The following is a 24370-nucleotide window of genomic DNA, read 5'->3' on the forward strand; positions in this document are numbered from 1 at the left end:
CACTTCATTGAAATATAAAATAGAACTTGACAAAGTTTCAATTGCGTTCTTTGGAATAACAAGGCTCTAGCTTTCATAGACCTAGCAAGAACATAGAGAAGTGATGAACATTTGATATAGTAGCATAATAATTCTCTAACAAGGATTTTACAATAATTTTTTCCTGATTCTAAAGACTTTATTCTAAGTAATTTTCATCTAGTCTCATAACTTTAAAGTATATATTTCGTGAATCATCTTTCATTTTTTTTCAATCCGATCAGAATGAACTATATAAAAAGGTCTCCAAATAACATCCGCGTATTCAAAATTCAATCTGACAAGAGATTTAAACAAGAATAATAATCTTTTCCAAACCTACTAACGAATTGGCCTAAGGAACCGAATAAAATGACTCTTAAAAGAAAGTTGGGAATCAAAAATAACTCCTAAATCTTTAATAATTGATTTTGATCTTTTTGTAAGAAGCGCACACTTAAGGGGATATTAATACCCATATTATGCAAAGACACAGTGTGAGCACTTGGAAGAGGACCGAGTGGTTGAAAGGAGGTGCACATTGGTTTTGAATTCCTGAATAAAACGGACACACTCAGGCCAGTTTAATAACCCATTGTGATACCACATGAATCTTGAGGCTTTCTCCTAAGCTCAATGAACCCAGCTTGAGTCTTTTACGAAACGTGAGAGGCTGATTATACCGATATGATTTAGATCATTTAGATCGTTAAAGAAGAATTCTCCTAGGTAATTCTTGCGTTTTCGAGCCAGAGCAGGGCATGTGTAGAGGATATGAAGAAGCTTTTCTTTTACTTCCTCGTCCATACAGCTTCTGCAAAAGTCATTTGAGAACACGCCTAGTCTCGTGGCGTGCTTTCCTATTAGACAGTGTCCGGTTATCACACCTATTATCGAGCTTATATGCGATCTGCTTAGAGAGAAGAAGCACCTTCAACGTTTTAAATCAAGTGTTGGCCAGATGTTTTTTGTGACTTGACACGTGGTGATGTTGTTCCACCTGGTGCCTGCCCTCCTCACATCGTTTTGCATTAGCAGCATTTTACAAGTAGCTATTGGTATGCCAGTACTAGCCAAACATGGTACGATGCGCTGTACTGTACCGTTCCTGGCGAGTTCATCTGCCTTACAGTTACCTGGAATGTCTCTATCGCCCGGCACCCAGCAAAGGAGAATATTAAACTGTTGCGCCATCTCCATTAGAGATGATCGACAGTTATGGACTATAATAGAGTTTGTAGAGACAGAATCCAGAGATTTGATAGCGGCCTGGCTATCAGAGAAAATACGGATATCAGATGTTGATATCACGTTTTCTTTAAGCCTGGAACACGCTACAGTGATTGGGAAACCATGAGAGGCTTAATTTCAGTCGTTCAGAGTACACACCTCCACCAACACCTTCTTTTGTTTTTGACCCATCTGTGTAAAAATGGATTGACTCATCCTCCAAGAATGTCCTATCCTCCCAAAAAGATCTGGGAGGTAAAGAAATCTGAAAGTTTCTGTCGAATTGCAGTTGGGGCATGGTGGAATTACGGAGTGGCCAATGTTGTTGTTAGTCCAATGCGACGAAGCTTTGAGGCGAATAGCAGAGCTTGCAGCTATTTGTTTGCTATTTGTGTCTACCATACTGCCACACCGTACGTTAAAATCGGTCTGATTACCGATGTGTATAGCCAATGCGTGATTCTGGGCTGTAAACCCCATTTATAACCAATAGCTTTTTTGCAAGAAAAGAGAGCTACAGTAGCTTTTTTGACTCTTTTCTGTGCGTTGCGTTTCCAATTTAATTTTTTGTCTAAGACAAGACCCAGGTATTTAGACTCATCTGAGAATTTTAATTTGATTCCTTTAATATAGGGAAGGTTGATAAATGGAATTTTGTATCTCCTCGAAAATAAGACCAGATCGGTTTTGTGTGGGTTTACACCCAGTCCACACCTATCAACCAAAATTATTAGTCTGTCCAAGGCATTTTGTAAGAGTTCTTTTAGGATGTTAAGATGCTTTCCTGAAACTGCTATAGCAACGTCGTCCACATAGGCTATCACTCTGAAACCCTCCGCATCCAGACTAGTTAGGATTTCATTTTCATCAGATTTAAGCATTAAATGAATTAACTCCCGAAGCGAACTCTTTACATTTAGAGATATCAGTGCAGATGTGATTGCAGATGTGTCCACGTTGTTAAAGGCACCTTCGATGTCAAGGAAAGCAACTATAGTGAACTCTTTATGATGGAGGGAATATTCGATGGTGCGTTCTAAAGTGTGTAACGCTGTTTCCACCGATTTACCTTTACAGTGGGAATGTTGAGACGAAGACAGAAGTCTTGTTTCGATACGTGCCCTTAAATGGATATCAATCAATCTTTCGAATGTCGGAATGATGATAGACTTATAGGTCGTAGATCTTTAGGATTGACTTGGGAGTATTTACCTGCTTTGGGTATAAAAACAACTTTAACTTCTCTCCACGCCGAGGGAACATGGACCAGGTAAAGACAGTGCTGGTAAAAATTGCCTCAAGCATTGGTGCAATTATGTCAGAAGTCTTTTGTAACTCGGCTGGTATTATTGCATCTGGTCCTGCAGTTTTAAATGGTTTGAGAGTCCATTGTAGCTTATCCCTTGTTATCAGACCTTGTGGATATGTTGTATTTGAACTTGAACGTATATAATTGTTGCAAGTTTCGGTAAGAGAACTACCAGGAAAGTGAGTGTCCAATAGTAAGTTCAGCGATTCATTACTTGAATTTGTCCAGGAGCCGTCTGCAATTTTTAAGCAGCATGGCAACGCTGGACTAGTTGAAAGAATTTTCCGTAACATAGATGCCATTGACTTTGTTGTCAAGTTCATTAGCGTTAGCAGAAGGACTAGAGAGTCCAGGTTCTAGTAAACTCTGTAATGAGTTCCTGTATGAAGCCCAGTCAGTTTTCCGAGAGCAAAGTTTCGCAAAGTCAATGGACTCGGGTTATCATCCACATTTATATTGAACTGGATATATCTACGATTAGAGAACGAGTGTTCTTTGGATCTTTCCAGTCCAAGATCATATGGTGTATAGTATCTGAGACAACAGTTATGTCTAAGACTTCTTGTCGAGTTTTAGTTATTTAGGGTGGTTCATTTCCAACATTACCTACTAAGAGGTTAGTACCAAGAATATAATCTCTTGAATCAGGACAATGTCTTCCCCGTTTCTTACCAGACTGAGAAGAAGTGAGGCCGAGGCCTTTATGGAGTATTGGAAATTAATCTGTACTAACTACAGCATTTTGACTACGATTAGGCAGATGAACCTCAACCACGGTTTTGTTCTGATCCTCTGAGTCTGAAGATGAACCCAAGAGTTCGTCCTTGCTCAGAAGGAGCAACTGGTCGTCCTCAGTTTCCATTAAGGATGGACTGTCTACGAATTTTGTAGAGGGTGGAGTCGCGATTAGAGAGAACATGTGTGCATCGTCACCCTCTGTTAGGAGAGAAGACGACGTCCCAGGCCCACCAACCGCTAGTTCACCTTCGGTTGTTTTTGAAGGCCCGCTTTCCGCGTTAACCTCATCTTTTTTATAGATTCGAATTTAATTGGATTCGAAGCCATAGTTTATGGAGCTTTCGTTTAGGGCTAGAGGAGCCAAGGATTCTTTTTTGAGTACCGCAATGGCACTCCTATGAAGAGCCTTCACTTTCTCTAGCTTGGCGATCTTCCAGTTATGCGTCGGAAGGGACGGGTTGCAAACTCTGATCATCTCGAGAATGTCCTCGATACCAGAAAGTTCGATTGGTATCCAAATGCGGGCTCAAGGCTGGTAGGAATGTCTTCCATAGCGACAACCTCTAGCTTCGCACCTGGCCAAACTTCACCTAACCAGTTGACAGCGAGCTTGTATAGGTCACAAGACCTCTGGTCGCCACAAACCCCCATCGCTTATGGAAGGAAGTGGTCCTGGAAGCTCCCTGAAGATGCTCAAAAATCCACCAGAGAGCTTAACCTTGACTAACTGCCAACTGCCGCCCGGTCCTGAAGAGATACCGGTCTCATTGTTTTTTTCATTTTTGTTTTTGGTTTTGGTTTTGTACATCTTGGTCCCACGAGATGCGAAGAAAAAAGGTCTATCTGCACATAAGGCTAGTAAACCCGGAGGTCGCCAGTTATCCGGATACTCCGTTAGAGACTGGGCTATTTTGAATTGGGCCCCCAGCCAGGCTGATCATCGACACGGGTCGTTTAACACCTTAGATCCAGCCCAATAGAGATGAGAGGTGGTTGGGGAGGAAGAGAAAGGGTGAGGAGTCAGTTGATGTTAATTCATTATTGTGATATGTAAGGAAAAGATCGGGACTCAGATCAGGAGCATAGGAGATAGGAGCGCTGCTAGCTTTTCCGCCATTACGACGTGGGAGGTGGGATGGGAGTGGGTGACATAAACGTAGGCTGTTAGGTAGAGGGATAAGAACGTCCTTTAGTTTCAGGACTCATCTGGAGAAAATTCTCGAGAATCATTGACCTTACTCAGCTTCTACAACTCGACAAGGTCGACGTTCAGAGTAGAAGGCACGAGGGTATACTGAAGAGCATTCCTAGAAGCGCGAGTATTACGGTTTTAGGGGAAGAATGCAACTAGCTATTTCTCTTGAGCATAAACCGTTAATATAACTGTAAAAAAGCGTGAGACAAGAACCTTTACGACGTTGTTCAAGCGACGTAAATGATCCCATGATAGTGTTATCACCGATTAATTTACATGCCCTCCGTTCAATGCTGTAGCTTAAGTAGGTTGCAGGTGAACCAGTCCGTATATGGGAGTTATACTCAAGCTTTGGACGTATATAAAATTGATTGATTCAGATTCATCAGCAACACTTTTCGCATCTATATTTGTTTTCAGTTCGTTAACAAAAGCCCATCATACGTTCCCTTTTCTGAGCCTGAACTAGAAAAATGTAAATAATAAAATTATACACTTGAAAATTTAGAATGAAACAACAACAACTTGTGTGTGCTACCACCAAGTTCAAATTATACACAATATTATTATTGAGTTGTGAATATCTCCAACAAATATTTCCAGAGGTTTTATATTACAAAGCCGGTCTTAAAGTAAAGAACTAGTATAAACGTTGAAGATGCACCTAGGCGTATACGTATTTGTTTATTTTACTAAATCTTGAACAAAATGTACCCCATTTCCGCCGATAGTATTTAAGAACTACGTAGTTAAGTAAGTACTACGTTACATACAAATATCGTCATTTGTAATGTAATCAGGCTCATCTAAAATCTAACTCAGATATAAAATAAAATCAAAGGCTTGATCAATTTTTAAGGTGTATTTTACATGAAACTAGTTTTTTTAATAAATTTAACATAATGCTTGGAAAAAACAAACAATTTTTCAAAATGCATTTAAGGAATTCTATAGCCATAGCGCATCATATAATAGCACCATTAAATTGCTTCCTTTTTTCTACAATCATAACTCTCAGACAATATTAGTTGACTTTGGTAACAGCATCATAAATTCCTTTCGCAACATATTCGATGTTATTGTTATTAAGTCCACACATATTTATTCTACCGGATTTAAGTAAATAAATATGGTATTCTTCAACGAGGAACTTAACTTGATTCTCTGTAATTAGAAGTAAATTTTAAGCTTCATGTTTTGTTTGTAAATTTAAATAATGAATATTTGTTACCATTTAAGCCAGTGTAAGAAAACATTCCTATTTGTTGGGTAATGTGGTCCCAGTTTCCTGGTGTCTTGAGTTCAATAAGAAGATCTCGGAGTTTAGTTCTCATTGTCATGATTCTCTTAGACATGATTTGTATACAATCCATCCTGAAGAAAAGAAAACATTACTTGAAGTTGATACAATTTAATAAAGTTTTTTAACCCGAGAAAGATAACCTACATCGAATTGACGTATAAATCACGTGTATCACTTATGGTCTATGAAATATGGTTATCTTTCTAGGTTTAAAAAAATAAGGATAAATATCTAGAATTTCAAATAATATTCATTTGGATTCTTACCATTCCTGACGAAGTTTAGGGTCATTTAAGACTGTTGAGACGATTCTGCTACCGTATGCTGGAGGATTTGAGTAAGTCATTCTGACAAGCAAAGTTAATTGGGAATGAACAGCTGCGGTTGTTGCTTCAGATTTTTGAACAACTGTTAAGTTTCCAACACGTTCACCTATCGAATCAAGAAGAACAAAATTAATTGAAGAAAGTAAGTAGTAGAGTTTGACGACACTAGATTACATTTTAAAACGATCCCAAGTAGGATCAGAAATATAAAAAAATTGGTTCAAAGAAAGAAATACAAATTAAACTTACAGTATAAACCAAAGTTCTTGGCAAAAGATTGAGCAGCTAGTAGTTCAAAGTTGTTTTCAACAAAATAGCGTACTGGCCAAGCATCTTTATCGGGATCTCCGCTAGCAAAACCTTGATAAGCAGAGTCGAAAAATGGAAACAGTTTCTTTTCACTTATGACCTTTGCAAGCTGTTGCCATTGTTCTTTTGTGGGATCACATCCAGTTGGATTGTGAGCGCATGTGTGCAATATTATTACTGCTCCTTCAGGGGCAGCATTTAAATCCTCAACGAATCCTTCAAAGTCAATTCCACGCTTTTCTTGATTCCAATATCTATAGGTTTTGCCAGTTGTAAATCCTGCTGCCAAAAATACAGCTCGGTGGTTTTCTAAAAATGATTATTAAAATGAATTCATAACAAATATCTTTTATATTTCAATAACAAATTGATTTATTTACCCCATGTAGGGTCAGAGTAATAGAACACAGTTCTACCCAATTTCTTGGCCAAGAAATCAGCTCCCAGACGCAATGCACCAGTTCCCGAAAGTGTTTGAACACCAAATGTCTTAAATATATATAATATTTATTGTTATACATATATTTCTTTTTTATATAAGGTACTCTTACTCGTTTTTCAGCTATGGCAGGCGAGTTCTCTCCTAAAAGCAGTTTTGTTGCAGCGGTTGTATATGCATCCGTTCCTTAAAGAAGTAGTCGACCATATTTAAACTAAGCTGATTGCGATATAGGGATCTGACTTACCACAAACTGGTAAATATTCATGATTAATTGTTTCGTCGGTAGCGATCTTTATTTCTGTGCTTCTAACAACCGGTAGAACCCATGGTTTTCCATCTTCATCACGGTAGGCTGAAATATAAAAAAAAAATTATCAATATAAAGATGCAGGGCTAGAAAAAAGACAGTCCAAATATATTATTATTAATTCAAGAGAAAAAGAATTTCTGGAGTTCTGCGAAGAAAATCGCTTAATTATTTTAAATGGAAGAACCAAAGGTGACGAAGAAGGAAGCTTTACTTCTATGAATAATGTGGGTAATTCAGTGAATGATATTTGTATTGAATCGCAAGAACTACTGACGTGCGTGGAACGATTTAGTGTAGAGGGAGAGATATGGTCCCATAAAATTGTCCCTAAAGCATATTTCTATACCCAACACCACAATCAAGTTTTATCTGTTGACTAAATTGCAGTGGAATGAACGGAAAAAGACTGAGTACCAAAATAATCTTAGTTTTAATTTTCAAAATCTAATAATTCAGAAGGATCCAATCGAGCTAAGGAACTTAACCGTTTTAATAAAGAACCCAACAAATGATCAGAGCGGAAGCTCAAAATTTTTATATTTCCGATATTTAAAAACTTACTTACTTACTTAAGGTGGCGCAACCGTCCGGGGCGGACCTGGGCCTCAACCAACAAGCGTCTCCAGCCAAATCGGTCCCTAGCTAGCTGTCTCCAGTTTCGCACGCCAAGTTGGTTGAGGTCCTCTCCCACCTGCGTGCGCCATCTGAGTCGCGGTCTTCCTCTACTGCGCCGTCCCTCGGGAATGGATTCGAAGACCTTCCGGGCTAGAGCGTTGATGTCCATCCGCTCTACATGACCTAGCCATCTAAGCCGTTGGACTTTAATTCTGCTAATTAGGTCAGTGTCAGTGTCTTCTTCTCCATTCTCCATCTATGCGTACGGGACCAAAAATCACCCGAAGAATTTTTCTCTCGAAGCATCCTAAGACGCTCTCATCTTTCTTTGGCAGGGTGCAGGCCTCAGCGCCATAAATGAGAACCGGGATGATGAGTGTCTTATAGATGGTGATTTTACATGCTCGAGAGAGGACTTTACTTCTCAATTGCCTTCTAAGTCCAAAGCAGCAGCGATTTGCAAGAGCTATTCTTCGTTTGATTTCAGAGCTGGTGTCGTTATCTGCATTTATAGCGGTGCCTAGGTAGACAAAGTCCTTAACTACCTCAAAGTTATAGCTGTCCATGGTGACGTTTTGTCCAAGACGTCGTCGTTCAGTGTCCTTTTTTGATGACAGCATATACTTGGTCTTGCCCTCATTGACCACTAAACCCATCTCTTTCGCTTCCGTCGCAATTTAAAAATTTAAAAAAGGGGATACAAATCAGCTGAAGTTGGCACAAAAAAAGAAGGTGTATGCACTTTTTGTCGACCTGAAAGCTGCATTTGATAAAATCTCAAGAAAATTGATTATCTACAAATAAAAAATTGGGTGGCGCAACAGTTCGTTTGAGAACTAGGACCTAGTGGCTCACAACTCTCAACCATTCCTGTGTGCGAGTACTGTTCTCAGGGATGGAAGGGACCAACAGTTTTAAGCCGAATCCGAACGGCAAATTTGAGAAAGCACTTTTTATGACAAGAATTACTATTGGAGAATTTGTCAATTCCTCACAAGAGGCAGTACCCGGGATCGAACCCAAGACCTCTCGCATGACAGTCCAACGCGCTTCCCATCATGCCACGGGTACTACTTATGTTACAAACTACACACAATAAGAGTTTCGAAAAAATTTGTAAACTTGATTGAAGCCATATACTCCAACACACAATCTGTTTGGATGGGGGAAGGGCTCTCCGGAAATTTGAGACACTTTTTGGAGTCAAACAGAGGGATGCTTGCTATCACCGATGCTTTTTGCATTGTATATAAACGATTTGCATGAATCTTCAGGAGAAAGACTCTTTATTGACTTGTTCAACATAAGGTTGCTGCTTTATGCAAACGTTATGGTTATTCTTGCGGATGATGTCACGGTCTTGCAGCAGATGATAACGCAACTGCAATGTTACTGCATAAGATGGAGCATAGAAGTAAATCTATCTAAATCCGAGATAATGGTGTTCATAAATAGTTTAAGGTTAGCCAAGAAAATTGGACATTAAATGGGGAAAGAATTCGAATTGTCTCCAACTATTCTTACTTAGGAGTTTTACTTTCACCAAAGATGTCGTTTTTAAAGCACGTAGAAACGAAAAACACTGCAGCGAAAAACAGCATAAACTCGACATGGCAATGCATTCTAGTAAAAAGAAAATGAGCTTAAAAACCAAATGAAACAATTTCTGGCGGTTTGTAGAACTATTTAAACCTACGGTGCTCAGATCTGGGGCTTTGGAATGTTCGAAGAAGTGGATAAACTTAGATTAAGTCTATAAAGTTTTTAATTAATTAACTTACCATAAAAACAACATTGCATTTCAGGGGCTTGGTACACCACGATTTCGTCTACTATACAAAAACGGCAAATATCTTCAATATATGTATATGTTCTTCAAAAATCTTTAAACGGATATAGGCTGCAGCCCATATCAATATCAAAGAAACGCAAATCTGCAGCTAGCTCTAATGTACATACGTCCATAAACATTTAAAGTAAAGAAAAACAACAAGATATCACAAACGTACAGCTGCTCTCAAAATTTTGCGTACACTCAATTGAGAGTTAGTTTTTTGTTGCTTTTAATATTTAATTTTTTTTTGAAAATTCTATTTAAATTCTATTTTTTGTTATTTTTTCTTACAATAAACAAAAGGTTATATTAAAAAAAAATACTTCATTATCTCAACATTTCATCGCACAAAATTAAGCGTACACTTAAATTGTCGGCCAAACACATTCAACGGTCCAAAAAAAAAATTAACAACTGTGAAGGTACGACCCTAAACAAACATGGAAGAGGACGAAAATAAATCTTTTCTAAGAAAGACGAACGAGTAATTTTAAGAAAATTTAAAGTAAACCTCAAAACGAGTGTACCAAACTTTGTCGCGTTCTTCGGAAGAATGATTTTAACGGCAGAGTTGCTCGAAAAAAACCTCTTATTTTTAAAATTAATAAGCGAAAACGTCTTGGGTTCGCTAAAAACCACCTCAACAAATCTCAAAGTTTCTGGAACAAAATTAACTTATTTGGGTCTGACGCAAAGCAAATTGTTTAGAGGATTCCCAATACTCAGTTCAAGACAGAGAATTTGCTTGCCAATGTTAAGCATGGGACAGGAAATGTTATGTTATGGGGGTGAATGTCAATGGTGGCAAATGGGACTGGGAACTTTGAATTTATTGACACAGTCATGGACAAGTGAACGTTTTTGGTCGTTCTTAAAAGAAATATGCGTTAGTCTGCAGAAAAACTGAATTATAACGCAGAAACCAGCACAAGACACCACCTCAGTCATCGGACCTCAATCACATCGATCATTTGTGGGAAAAAATAAATCAATACCGCGGATTATAAGCTGTGATTATGGCTAAAGGTGGCCCTACAAAATATTAAAATTTTAATTTAATCACTTATTTACATTTTTATAAGCTTTGAATTCATGCCAATTTTTTTAGTTTTTATTATCTTTTGTTGTTTTTCATCTTGTTTATTTAACACAAAATATTAAATAAACGAAAATTTAAAACAGCAAAAACATTTTTTTTTCGCTGGTGTACGCTCAATTTTGAGAGTTACTGTATGTTTTTGACAATTTTTCATAGACTATACGAATTGTATGTACCATAACCAGAACGATTGCTCAGATTTATGTAAATAGATAGGCGAATAGGTGCTAATAAAAATACATACATATGTTGCGTATACGCTAGTATTTTATATTTTTTTATTGAAAAGCTCAGAACAAATAAAAGCAGCAGAAATTATGACAATCGACAACAAATTGTATTGATTGATGTTTTACATATTTGGAAAAATATTCGAAATATTATTATCGATCGAAAGATAGAACCTTGAAAACAGTTTTACTCGATTTTAAATTATTTAGATTTGGATTTCATTTCACATTTATTATAAAATAAAATATTCTTAACATATAACATGAATATAGAAAGTCTTGCCCTGTTCATTCATGCTGCTGTAAGTCGAAATGAATACCTAACTTTTAAGCTGCTTTCAGTTAAGGCACTTTTAACGGATTTAATTTAAAGTCGAGAGAAAGACCTAACCTATGTCAGATTTTATTGCCAGCAATGGTAAAGTTGTGGAACTGTAAGTTTGTCACCTTCGTAATTTCCTAGACAATTTTAAACAGCAGGCAGCCAACAAAGAGAAATATTAAACTATTATACAATTTTCGCAAGAGGTGATCAAGCGGCTACATTGGAAGACCATGTATGTATATCGATAAAACAGGGGGGTCATTTCGTAAAACGAAAATTGTCAGACGATAGTCTTAATTCACGTAAGACGATAATCGTTAAAGTGATTTTGTCAAAACGATAGCGTTTGCACGATAGCTAAGTAGGTATCGTCTTCTATTAATTTTCATTGATAACTGACCCATATGTACCATTTTTTGTATATACAAAACATTAATAATCTCTCTTAATTGTTGTTAAGACGAGTTTATAAAAATTCGCCAGACGGTATACCTTTAATATTACAAATTTGCTGTAACTATTGAAACTTTGAGGGCGGAGGAACATTGGAACATTGTAAATAAAAATTGAGTCTTATCTTCCTTCCCTTGGACAGAATTGTAACGAATAAAAACATAAAAAGTAACAATAAACATCACAAAATAGTTGGCATGTTTATTAACATTACATTTTTTGTAAATTTTCAAAATTTCCCAAAGACAAAAACGAAGTTTAATAACATTTTCAAGTTATTGAACAAACATTATATTTCTTTGAGTTTATTTTGACATTTCAATCATAGTATAAGAGTATTTGAAATATACTGAACGATCTTATACTGAAAACGATTGACCAGACGATAGTGATAAGGTTACGTGAAGCAAATATTGACGATATCGTTAATGATAATCGTTTTGACGATTATCGTTTAGGAAATTACGGAATGACTCCCCAGTTTTCATAGTTAATTTGTATCATAAAATGTATGATACTAAACAAAATTGTAACAAGTTCTATAGTTTCAAATTATTGCCCTATATACACTCTAGTCAAATTAATTAAGAGCACAAAAGAATACAATTTCATTAAATGCCATGTTTAAAAAGTTTATACTCAATAAATAAAACGAAAGTTGTGATATTTATGTTACATAGTTGAAGCTAATTAATTCTTATTAGAAATTATATTTTTTGTAATTTAGACATGTTTGAATTATTTTTTAAATGAAGTAGTACAAAACATATTTCAAATGACCATATTTGTTTATTTTAATATCTATTTAGAATTTAAGTCTCATAAAAATTCAAAAAGCTGTTCTTAATAACAATCGTTCTGCTAGATATATATCTCCATATTAGTTCTAGAAAACCTACATATCTATAGCTCTATTTAAACAAATTCAATTAAGTATTTTCAGTACTACACATAACGTAGCTATTCTGTTAAATCTTACTAGAAAAACATTTATTGTTTTGAGGCATTTCAAGTTCGAAATGAATTTAAAAATAGTAAGATATCCTGATTCTTAATAATTTTATAATAGAGGAACGTACAGGCCCGGATTAAAACAAATGGGGGCTATTTCAAATTTGATGCCCCAAAAGAGATATAAAACCCAAGCAAGCCAACCCCTCATAACCCAGAGCGTCCTAAACCTCAAGCGAGGCAACCCAATAACCCAAAGCGTCCTAAACTCCAAGCGAGCCAACCCAATAACCCGGGGCGCTAGGAGTCCACGCTCTCAGACACGATGCGCCGAGGAGTTGACATCGAAAATCCAAGAAGCTATCCACCGTTGTTTGTTTCCCGTGGGTAATTATTCATCAGGGGCTCTTTTTAACGTTTTTGAAAAATTAAATGTGTTGTTTTTGCAATCGCAAATAAAAATCGTAAACTCAAAAGTTTTAAACCCACATAACGCAATTTGTAATTAATCTAAAAACAATGAATTCAAAACCGTCAGACCTTCAGACCATTTCTTTTTGATTATTCAAAACTCTAAACATTAAATGTAACAAATTATGTAGTAATTAGGATTTATTAGATTGAATGAGTACGTATACAATATAATAAAAATAATTATAAAACAATTTTTTTTTCTCAATTTCATTTCATTTCTACAAAATCTTGAAACAAATCATTAAACTCAATCGATCTTATTAATTCGGATTCGATTGCTAAACGAGTTAAAAATGATAATCTTTTATCCAACATCGAAGATCGGTACATATTTTGTATTCTTTTAAGGACTGAGAAAGATATTTCTGCTTCACAATTAGATAAAGGTTGTTACGAATATTCTAAGGGCTATATAAACATTTCGAAAAAAGTTAATCATTTGTTTTTCAACGATCCAGTTAAGTATTTTAAATGGTGAAATAAGTTCGCTTTTTCCTTTTTGAACTTGAAAAGAAAACACTTGTCTCTGCAATTTCATCATTTGAATAAGCTGCTCTAGTTCGTAAGTTAAATCAATTTATAAATCCTTATAATAAATTTCGACTAAACTTTTATTTTTACTTCATTTTCACTCATACTTAAAATATTGCAAACAAAAAACAGATGATATCAGTGATGTAAGTGGAAGATTCAATCCTCTTGTGCGTTTCCGTGAGCAATTTATATATATTACATAAAAAGTGCCAATTCTAAACTTATCAGATCCATAGAGCGTTTCTTTTTCTCCGTCGTTCAATATTTTTGTAATTTTTCTTTTATTGAAATCAGAAATTCTATTTCAATTTGAATTGAAAATTGAATTGAATTGAAAAATGATCTTTGAAAAAATGATTTTTGAAATATTCAATCAAAGACAACATCATGTTTTTAGCTACGTTTAAATCTAGTTCTACTTTTTGCAAATACGAATTGGTGGGTCAAATCTTATTAAAATCTCTTTCCAGAATACCGCAATAAAGGTATTTTCAAGTTTAATAATTTTCGAATTTAAAGATGAAGCTTCATGCCGAGTATCTAATTTTTGATTTCGATCATCAGCTAAGCAGCTTAACTCATTAAAAATACGAGCAAAATTATTCACAGTATTCAAAGCATCTGCTCTTTTCGACCATCGATTAATGGACAAATTCGTAACTTTTCCACTTTCTTTTTGCAATACATTCCATCTATTTTGGATTTTGTGCGGTCAACTAATTTTGGTATTTATTTTTCGGGTTTAGTAGATTGTACAGTTTAAATATCGCAGTTTTACGGTTTAAATTTCTTAATGGAATGGGGCTCTCGTTTCCGTGGGGCCGTGGTTGCAGCCCCCTGTCTCCCCTATTAATCCTCCATTTGCATAAATTTGGGGTATTTATCTCACTTTTGCTAAAAATTGAATAACGGTTTGCCATCATTATGATGGTGTATAGCACCTTGATAACCTTTTTATTTTAGCAACAAAACGTAGGCTGATTTATTGTCACATTTGAATACATTCTCATTAGATATTTTTCTCTATTCCATCTTATCCTACTACTTATATTTTAACTTATATTAACGTATACATTCTATTTTTAATCTCAGCTGTTTTTTAAAATTAAACTACTTGGTTGGGATACAATCAATGCATTATACATCTTCAGGCTTGTGTTACTATACCCAACTGAATTCATATACTCTATAGGTAGATATCCAATTAACTATATTGACGTAGTTTTAAATGTTATATAATAACAATCAGTTTATTTGCAAATGGTTACTAGGTCTATCGCCTTTTCGGCAAATGCATAAATATAATTCCAGTAGGCTATAATTAATAATACCTATTCTAATTCGATTATTTTTAATTCAGAAGCTAAACACGTACTATAGATTATGAAATCGAGAAACTGATAAGATTAATTCAAGATTTAGAAAAAACGTCAATAAATGCCTAATTCAACGATTCGATGTTACAATGTATTACGTGTCTTAAAAATAAACACAAATATTTACAACAACTTCCTGATAATAAAAACTAAAACAATTTGTTTGACCTCTAATTCGACCTTATCTCATCCACTTGCTGGAATCTTTCTCGTATATAGAAGAAATCAAAATCATCCCATAATAATAAAGATAGACACACGTACCTCCAACACCCAGATTTGTTTTTTTGGGGAAAGTATCCTCCTGAAAAGCTCTGTTTAATGCAAAGACTTCAATTGCAGGACCCTTTTCCACACTTTCAAAAATAGACATTTTATATTGACTTTGGTGTTGGAATTATTAACAAATTATTGAATATTATGCACTCGCACTACAATTACCGGGTACCGGACGCGGAGTTTATGTTGTGAATAATGAAATATCAAATCAAGATACAAAAAAACACTGAAATGAAGACGTCAAGAAATAGAATCAAAAGCACTCTATGTTTATATATATATAGAGTGTTTTTGAATAGAATCCACATTTCACAATATTAAATTCCAAAATCAAGTACTTAGGGTCTACACGGAACATTTCTTTTGACTGGATTTTTGGCATGGCATAGAATATATCTTAAGCAGAGTAGGTTTATGTGAATTTAATATATCGTTTTTCAATAAGAGGTATCATTTTGAATAGACCGCTATTTGAAGTGGTTTATGTGAATATAGGGTTTACCATTAAGAGCTCTCATTTTAAATAGCCTGACAGAACTGCCTGAAAAAACTTAATATGAAATAAGTGTGTTATTACACTCAGAATTTCTTTATGCTGCCTTTGGGTTTGATATTAATTTGAATAAAACTATCATGATCATTGTATATTAATTTGAATAGTACTATCATGAAACACAAAATTTTGGTACGAAAGGCGGACCATGGGGGCGCTGCCTGTACGAAAATTAAGTGTGGAATCTAAAGCACAATTCACATGAGCACGACCAACGACCAAAGAATGAACGAATATACGTCGATTTTGACATTTCTTTCACATGAGAGTATTTAATTCGTCGCGAATAAAGTTTGACAAGGAGACACAGCCAAACACCATTCACCACTGAAACAAAAACAAGAATGATTTTTTTAGGTTAAGTACACGCGATTATTTTATTCGTTGCAAGTGTGGATAATGTGGAACGCGAATAAAGTTTGACAGTTCGTATCAACTATAATTTTTTTCGCGACGAATAAATTTGTTTTCTCAAATTTATTAATATACGATATTGAAAAGTAATAGTATGTATCATAAATCAAATAGACACTAAATTGCTATCGTTTTGTTAAGAATTTGTGTGAAAATATGTCTTCAAACGTATATAAACTCACATTTTGTAATTCATTCGTCGTTCGTTGGTCGCGCTCATGTGAATACTACTTAAGAGCGACTGGAAGTATAAAAATATTGAAATAAATAAATAAAATAAATTTACTCAAATGTAAACAAAAATCAGTCGTTGCCAACGTTCATACCTATCAATGTATAGAGAATATGCATATACAATACATTTAGTTGTATGTGTTTTAGATTTGTTAGCAGAAAATTGTATTCATTTGATTTTAGATTTTCTATTTTTATGAAATCTGAACATTTAAAAGCAACGTTTTCAAATTTAAGTTTAATTGAATAGTACTATCATGAAGAAGGAACGCTCGACCTGACATCTTCTTACGACTTCCTAAACAATTCGTTCCACATGTTTTGCATGTGGAATGTATTGGGGTGGGAGTAAAAATGAGCGAGAATTCCAACATAAAATAATAAATTTCCAGATTATTAGAAAAAACAGAAGATAGAGAAGAATGTACAGTGACCGTCATTAATATTCGGTTTTCTATCAAAATTATTTAAGGATTCGTTAGATGTTTATAAACTCATATATTTACCACCATTTTCAGCTAATATTGTATCACCATTAAATCCACATAATGTTTTCTTAAGAAAAATTTAATAAAAAGCCATTATTACACAAGAGAAGCCAAGAAAATCCAAGAAATTAACAAATAAAGTCGTCAAAGTTAGGAAATAAACACTCCATTAATATTCGGTTTTTTTTTGTATTGTTTTTATTTATACATATACAAATTCAGTGAAAGTTCGAGGGCAAAAACACTCTAGTATATATATATATATAGAGTGTTTTTGTTCGAGGAAGTCAATGAAAATACATTTTTGTTATAATTTATTATTTATATTTTGTATAATTTGTTATTTTGATTGTTTGATTGGTTGATTGGCAATGAAATCATTTAAAAAAACACACAGGACAAAAAATAGAAGAAAAATTATAATATAAACTTTGTGTGGTTGCCAATTAGAAAAATCAAGGTTTTCCCTATTTTTTTCTAATCATTTTCAAATGAGACAAATATTTTTAAACCATGCTTATAATAGTGCGAACATTTTTAACTTAACATAGGAAGTTATTGTAATGGGTCCGATTTGTCAAATTCAAAATTTTGACATTTCTCGACGTTTCAAGGTCCCTAGAGTCGAAATAAAAGAATTTTAGAGAGTTGTCTGTGCTTTCATATGTACGTTCGCGACGATTTTTTCGTCCTCCATAGCTCAAGAACCAGTAGAGATATGGACTTGAAATAAATTTTGTTATACAGATAATAATTTAGAAAGATGCAAAAAGGGGTCTCAAGAAAATTGCGTGGGTGGTTTTTCTGACATAGTTATTTGAAAAAAGGGTAAATATTTTGGTAAACCCTAAATATCTCACGAACGATACCAAACAAATATATTTTTTGGAAAAATTCCAATTACCGTTTTTTAATAATACGAACAAACTGAAAAACAAAATATTTTTCACCTCGAAAATTTTACGAACAAAAAATGATTTTATCTCCAAATCAATTGTATGTAACGAAAAATAACGTTTTTGACATCTGGTAAAATTTATCTTGTTTAAAATTCAAAAGTTAAGTAATTAATTGGAATGGGAAGTTATCAGTGTGGGTTGCATACCAGCCGCTATATTAAAAATATCAAGCCCTTCCCGCCATTTTATTGTAAGCAACATTTTCAATCAAAAAGAAAATTTAATCATTAAAATTTGCTAATAACACATAGAGCCTTAAAGGCTATTGTCATTTCTTAACTTAAGCAAAATTAATAATTTAAAAAACCGACTATGGGTACAAGTTATTTCAAGAAATAGCAGTAAGCTTTTAATTTGTCGTTTACGATTAAATTTATTTTGGTGCTTACGATAAATTTGCGGGAGGCCTCGATATATTCATGTTCAAATTACAGCTTTAATGGTCACTTATTTAAAAAAAAATTTTAGTTGATTTGATGTTAGCACCATAGAAATAAATCAATAGTAATTGAAGTGAAAATTAAAATTGACAAAGATTAAGTTAGAAATAAAAACTTAATTTAATTTTGATTTGAGATTTGATGTGTATTTCTTCAATGTTAAGGTTTTTTAATCTTTATTCCTTAATTAAATTCCTTAAAATTAGAATGTCATTTTTGTAACGTGATTACTTAAATAATTAATTACACCTGACAAACCAAAGCCATTTGTCCTTGTTCCTAAGAACGCAAGAATTAAGAAGAAGATAGTGCTTTAGCTATTTGTCCGTTTTTTGAAACAACCAAAATGAGGGTAAGGAAAATAGTAGGATCTTAAACTAATTTTGTTACCTTTTTGGTTTAATATATTTTTATTTTGCTTCCTTCCATTTTTATCTACGCAACAACCTGCCAACCTAAACAAATACTATCGTACTTATTCATATACCTATTTTAACTCCAAAAGGATAAATATAGAAAAATATGTTTAAAAATAGGTAAACATGTATAAATTCTCATATTTTTTCAAATTTAACACAGTTGTTTCACACTGCAAAATATTAAAGAAAAAGTCTAAAGTTACTATTAGAAGGTCAACGTAAACGGTCAACGCGTTGACTCTTTGACGTAAAATAGACGTCATTTGTAAATCTACAATAATTAAAAACCACACAACAATTATGTAATATGCTTATACTGTATCAATTTCACACCCTAATATGAAACAAAATAAAAATAACGTTGGCTTAAATAAATATTATTTTGTCTAATCGTGTGATAATCAACATCTTATAAGCATTGACGATGTGAACGTTGACGGTGCGTGCGTTGATACAGAATATTTATATGGTTTTATGACGTCACAGAGTCCTAACAATGCAGCTTAATACACACCAACCTCCTTAATACTTAGCTTTCTACACACCTACATAACCCACCCACTCCTTAACATTACATTACAATAAAAAAAAAAAAAACAAATTTAAAAAATACCTACATCGAATGTATTTGTTATGGAAAAATTTAAAATATGGCAACGTAGCATTGTATCAAAACTGAAATTTGAAAACGTTGCTTTTAAATTTTCAGATTTCACAAAAATAGAAAATCTGAAATCAAATGAATACAATTTTCTGCTAACAAATTTAAAACACATACAACTAAATGTATTGTATATGCATATCTTCTATACATTGATAGGTATGAATAAAACAAATCTCAGGTAACGTTGGCAAAGACCGATTTTTGTTTACATTTGAGTAATTTATTTTATTTATTTATTTCAATATTTTTATACTTCCAGTCGCTCTTAGATTCCACACCAAATTTCCGTACACACAGCGCCCTCATGGTCCGCCTTTCGTACCAAAATTTTCTGTTTTGATACAACTTCGTTGCCATATTTTGAATTTTTTCATAGCAAATACATTCGATGTCAAGCAAGTAGTAGTTTTAAGAATTTTAAAAATGAACAATATAAAGAAAGTAAAATTAAATTAGTTTCTTATAATGTAGCTGGTTTAGGTAACAAATTATTATTTGTAGATTTTTTTTAATTTGTAAAAGAACATGATGTTTTCTTTCTGTTTGAGACTTTTTTAGTAAGTGAACAAATAGAGAATTTTAATAAATATTTCAGTGAGTATAACCTACACTGGATACCTGCCACTCGTGAGCACAATTTTGGTAGAGCGATAGGTGGATCTTTGTTTGGCTTTAAAAGTAACGTCAATGGCAACTTTACCGTAGTAAATGATCAAACATGTCTTGTAATCAACAACCTGAGTAAAAAGTACTTTATTGTGCCCACGTATCTAAATTGCAATTTCTGGGATAATGATTTCAATGCGCTTGATGATTGTCTTCACACGCTGCAGTCTCAAAATATAATGCTGATCGGTGACGTTAATACTCGGATAGGAAATAAACAGATAGTTTTGGACGAAAATAATTTTATAGGCATAGATATAGCAAAAACACGAAATTCTAAAGACCAAACAGTCAACAGAAATGGTAGGATTTTTATGGAAATGTGTCAAACAAATGATCTTTTTATTCTTAATGGCTGTAGTAAAAATGATTCACTAGGAGAATTTACATTTATTGGAGGATCAGGAAAATCAGTAATTGATTTCTGTGCAATTTCAAGTGAATGGATAAAAATCACATCGTCCTTCGAAGTAGGAGTAAAAACATTCTATGACCATATGCCTCTTTTAGTAGAACTCGGACTAAACAACCCCTCATATCACTACAATATAGCGCTACCCCCAAAACTCGTCTGGAAAGATAGTTCAAAAGAAATGTATGCAGCAAAGTTACTGAACCAGATCAACATTACCTTTTTAACTACATTGGAAGTTCAAAACGAGGAAAAAATACGTTTTTTAAACAAATCTATGAAGGAAGTTGTACAGATAAATTCTACCACATCAAAATCTTAGGAAAATATATCAGGGCAAATAAAAATTATAAAGAATTATACCTTTATAAACGCAAACATTGCTACAATACATTAGCTATAGAGCTCTCTGTTGCAGAGTTTAGGCGGATATCTATGGTTTTAAAGGAGAAAGAAATAAAGAGAAACGCAACTTACTCGTTTGAGATTTGGTAAGAGAAGAAGGAGCCAGACATTTTATTAAAAAGGAAGTTTAATAAAAGTGATGCCAATAACAATACTGTATTAAACTATATATAAATTCAGTGAATACAAATTATAATTAATTGAATTGGATATGGAATTCATTATACGTTGTTAAATTCAAAGTAAAGCGCAATGTTATAATAATAAATGATAATCTTATTTCAACATTAACTCTAGATAATTATTTGTGCTATTTAAACAGACCCATAGACTCGGCACAGTAGTTGTTCTTCAGCGCTGGAAGTGGTTTTGTAAGTGCATCAGCAACCATTTGTTCTGTTGGTATATGTTCCAATATTATCTTGCCATCGTTGATAATATTTCGTATGTAATGATGCTTAACGTCGATGTGCTTCGTCCTGCTGTGGTAACTATTGGTTGATGCCAGGTGTATGGCACTCTGGCTATCGCAAAATATATGCATCTTAGGTGAGTTCGGTTGAAGTTCTTTTTGAAGATTTTGAAGCCATAAACCTTCTTGCATGGAAAGGCTTAATGACATGTATTCTGCTTCCGTCGTTGAAAGGGCTACCGTCGGTTGTTTTTTTGAACACCAAGAAATGGATCCACCATGCATCTTAAAAACGTACCCTGATGTTGATTTTCGTTCATCTATATCGCTTGCGAAATCAGAGTCACAATAGCCAGTAATGCGTGGAGGACCGTCTTCTTGCTGTTGGAAACAAAGTTTATATTTAGACGTTTGTTTAAGATACCTTACGATTCGTTTCACGGCTATCCAATGAAGCTTGCCTGGGTTGTTGTTAAACCTGCTTACAGTGTTGACTGCATAGCAAATGTCGGGCCTCGACACTTGAGCCACAAACAGCAAACTTCCGACCAGTTCTTGATAAGGGCATTTAAGCATTTGTTCCCTTTCTTCTTCTGACTTTGGAGACATACTCTTTGAAAGCTTTTGGTTGATATCCATTGGTGTTGTTAACGGCTTGCAATCACTCATTCTAAATCGATTTATGATGCTTTGTATATAGCTCTCCTGGTCCAGCCATATTTTACGTTGTTGACGATTTCTGCGCAGCCGTAATCCCAAAAAGGTATGTGCCGGTCCAATATCTTTCATCTGAAAGATATTCATAAGGTTTTTCTTTAAATTATTTTTCATATTTTGATTATTGGATAATATTAAAAAATCATCCACATATACAGCAACAATCAATATGTTTTGACCATCGATGATGAAGTATATGCAAGGATCAACCTTCGACTGTTGCATATTAAGACCCTTCAGTTCATCATCGAGTTTTTTGTTCCATACACGAGAAGATTGTTTGAGCCCATAAATGGACTTTTTAAGACGCAGTACCTTACTCCCATTCTTATAACCTTCGGGCTGATCAATGTAGATTTCCTCTTGAATGTCACCTTGTAGAAAAGCGGAAACAGCATCCATTTGGTCCACATCTAAATCCATCTGAGCGGCTAAGGCAAATAGAAAGCGAATTGAGTTATATCGGACGACTGATAAAAAGTCTCTGTGTAATCGAAACCTTGTCTCTGGCTGCAGCCTTTCGCTACAAGCCGTGCCTTGTATTTATAAATCTCACCTTTGGGATTCAATTTGGTTTTAAAAACCCACTTACAGTTTAATTTTCTTTTTCCTGGTGGTAATTCAACTTCTTCCCAAGTACGGTTTTGTAGTAGCGCCTCGTATTCAGCATTAATTGCTTCTCGCCATTGCACTGCATCGTTTCTCGAAATCGCTTCTTCATAGGTAAGCGGATCACCTAAACACTCGGCAACTGCAGCATAGGAAATGAAATCATCTCGTCTTATAGGTTTCGGTGGGCGGTTGGATCTTCTTATGAATTGGCCATCGACATTGGTTGGTGTGACTTGGTCTTCGGGTGGCGTGTAGTCTTCGTCATCGTCGGTGAAGAACATCTCATTTTCGGATTCTGAAGGGATAAAATTTTCGGAGATATTAACATCATTTTGTATGAATATATGTTCATCGGTTTCATCAGAAATTTCCTCTTCAGACGTTAGGCTTTCGCGCTGCTCTTCTCCTTCAGGATCACCTGTAATTTCATAGGTTAGTACGCTTTGGGGAAAAATATCTTCAATTGTGTCAGTTAGTTTATTTGAATAAAGTTCATCTTCAAAAAATACTACATCACGACTGATAGTTAATTTTTTTGAAATAGGATTAAACAATCGGTATCCTTTTGTATTCTCACAATACCCTACCATGATGCATTTATCGGATTTTGAATCCCATTTTGTCCTCTTTTGTTTCGGTATATGTACCATGGCTATACATCCAAACAAACGGAGATTATTGAGATTCGGTTTTTTGCCTGACCACATTTCCTCTGGAGTTTTATCTTTCAAAACTTTGCTGGCAGTTCGGTTGATAAGATATGTTGAAGTAGCAACAGCTTCACCCCAAAACGATTTATTTAATCCCGCATCTAAAAGCAGGCACCGAGATCGTTCAACTATCGTCCTGTTCATCCTTTCAGCTTTCCCGTTTTGTTCCGGTGTATACGGTGCACTGGTTTGATGACGTATGCCAGCATTTCGTAAGTAACTTAAAAATTCAGTGTTACAGTATTCACTTCCGTTATCTGTGCGCAAGATTTTAATTTTCTTTTTAGTTTCATTCTCTACGAGGAGCCTGAACTCATGAAATTTCTCTTTCACTTGGGTTTTTGAATGTAGCATGTAGAAAAAAATTTTTCTAGAGAAATCATCTAGTAAGAGAAAAAAATACCTTGCGCCTCCTAAGGATTTTTGTGGCATCGGTCCGCAAAGATCAGAGTGCACAATTTCTAACACCTCCTTAGAAATGGAACTCGAAGATTTGAATGGCAACCTGGATTGCTTACCTTTTAAGCAAGTTTCACAATGTTCCTTGTTTGTGTCAACAAAATCCATGCCTTCCACACTGGAGTCCTTCATTATTTTAAGGTTATCGAAATTAATATGACCTAGCCTCCTATGCCAAACGTTATAAGAAGTATTTTTGCAGATATTATTTGACTGAATAGCGCCATCTAATTTAAACATATTTCCATGTAAAGTAGCAGTGGCAAGTAACTCACCCGTGTTATTGAAAATTCTGCACATGTTCTCAGAGAACACAACCTCTTTACCATTGCTAAGCATTTGACTTACCGAGAGTAGGTTTGCACATAGACCTGGGACGTATAACACGTTTTTTAAGCTGATCGCAGCACTAGAGTTATTTGCAAAACCATAGATGCATATATCACCTTTCGATTC

At 34.5% G+C, this 24370-nt stretch overlaps 1 protein-coding gene across 1 annotated transcript; it reads right to left on the bottom strand.

Moving 5' to 3' along the window:
• Positions 1-5337: 5337 nt before the first annotated feature.
• Positions 5338-15579, bottom strand: LOC129946978 (aspartate aminotransferase, cytoplasmic). Its single transcript, XM_056057363.1, has 8 exons — positions 15336-15579; positions 7115-7222; positions 6980-7053; positions 6809-6917; positions 6369-6737; positions 6060-6225; positions 5722-5864; positions 5338-5654 (listed from the first exon to the last, which is right to left on the bottom strand). Exons 1-8 carry the CDS (start codon positions 15442-15444, stop codon positions 5515-5517), a joined length of 1218 nt encoding a protein of 405 aa, XP_055913338.1. The 5' UTR covers positions 15445-15579; the 3' UTR covers positions 5338-5514.
• Positions 15580-24370: the final 8791 nt, after the last annotated feature.

The sequence above is a fragment of the Eupeodes corollae genome, chromosome 2 (assembly GCF_945859685.1).
Source record: "Eupeodes corollae chromosome 2, idEupCoro1.1, whole genome shotgun sequence".
NCBI classification, from domain to species: domain Eukaryota; kingdom Metazoa; phylum Arthropoda; class Insecta; order Diptera; family Syrphidae; genus Eupeodes; species Eupeodes corollae.

Excerpts from the sequence above, each read along its gene's own strand:
- LOC129946978 (XM_056057363.1), bottom strand. The coding sequence starts at position 15,444 with ATGTCTATTTTTGAAAGTGTGGAAAAGGGTCCTGCAATTGAAGTCTTT. Across the intron at positions 6,918-6,979 it reads CTGCCATAGCTGAAAAACGA|ACATTTGGTGTTCAAACACT; the intron begins GTAAGAGTACCT and ends TATATATTTAAG. Across the intron at positions 6,738-6,808 it reads TTACTCTGACCCTACATGGG|AAAACCACCGAGCTGTATTT; the intron begins GTAAATAAATCA and ends AATCATTTTTAG.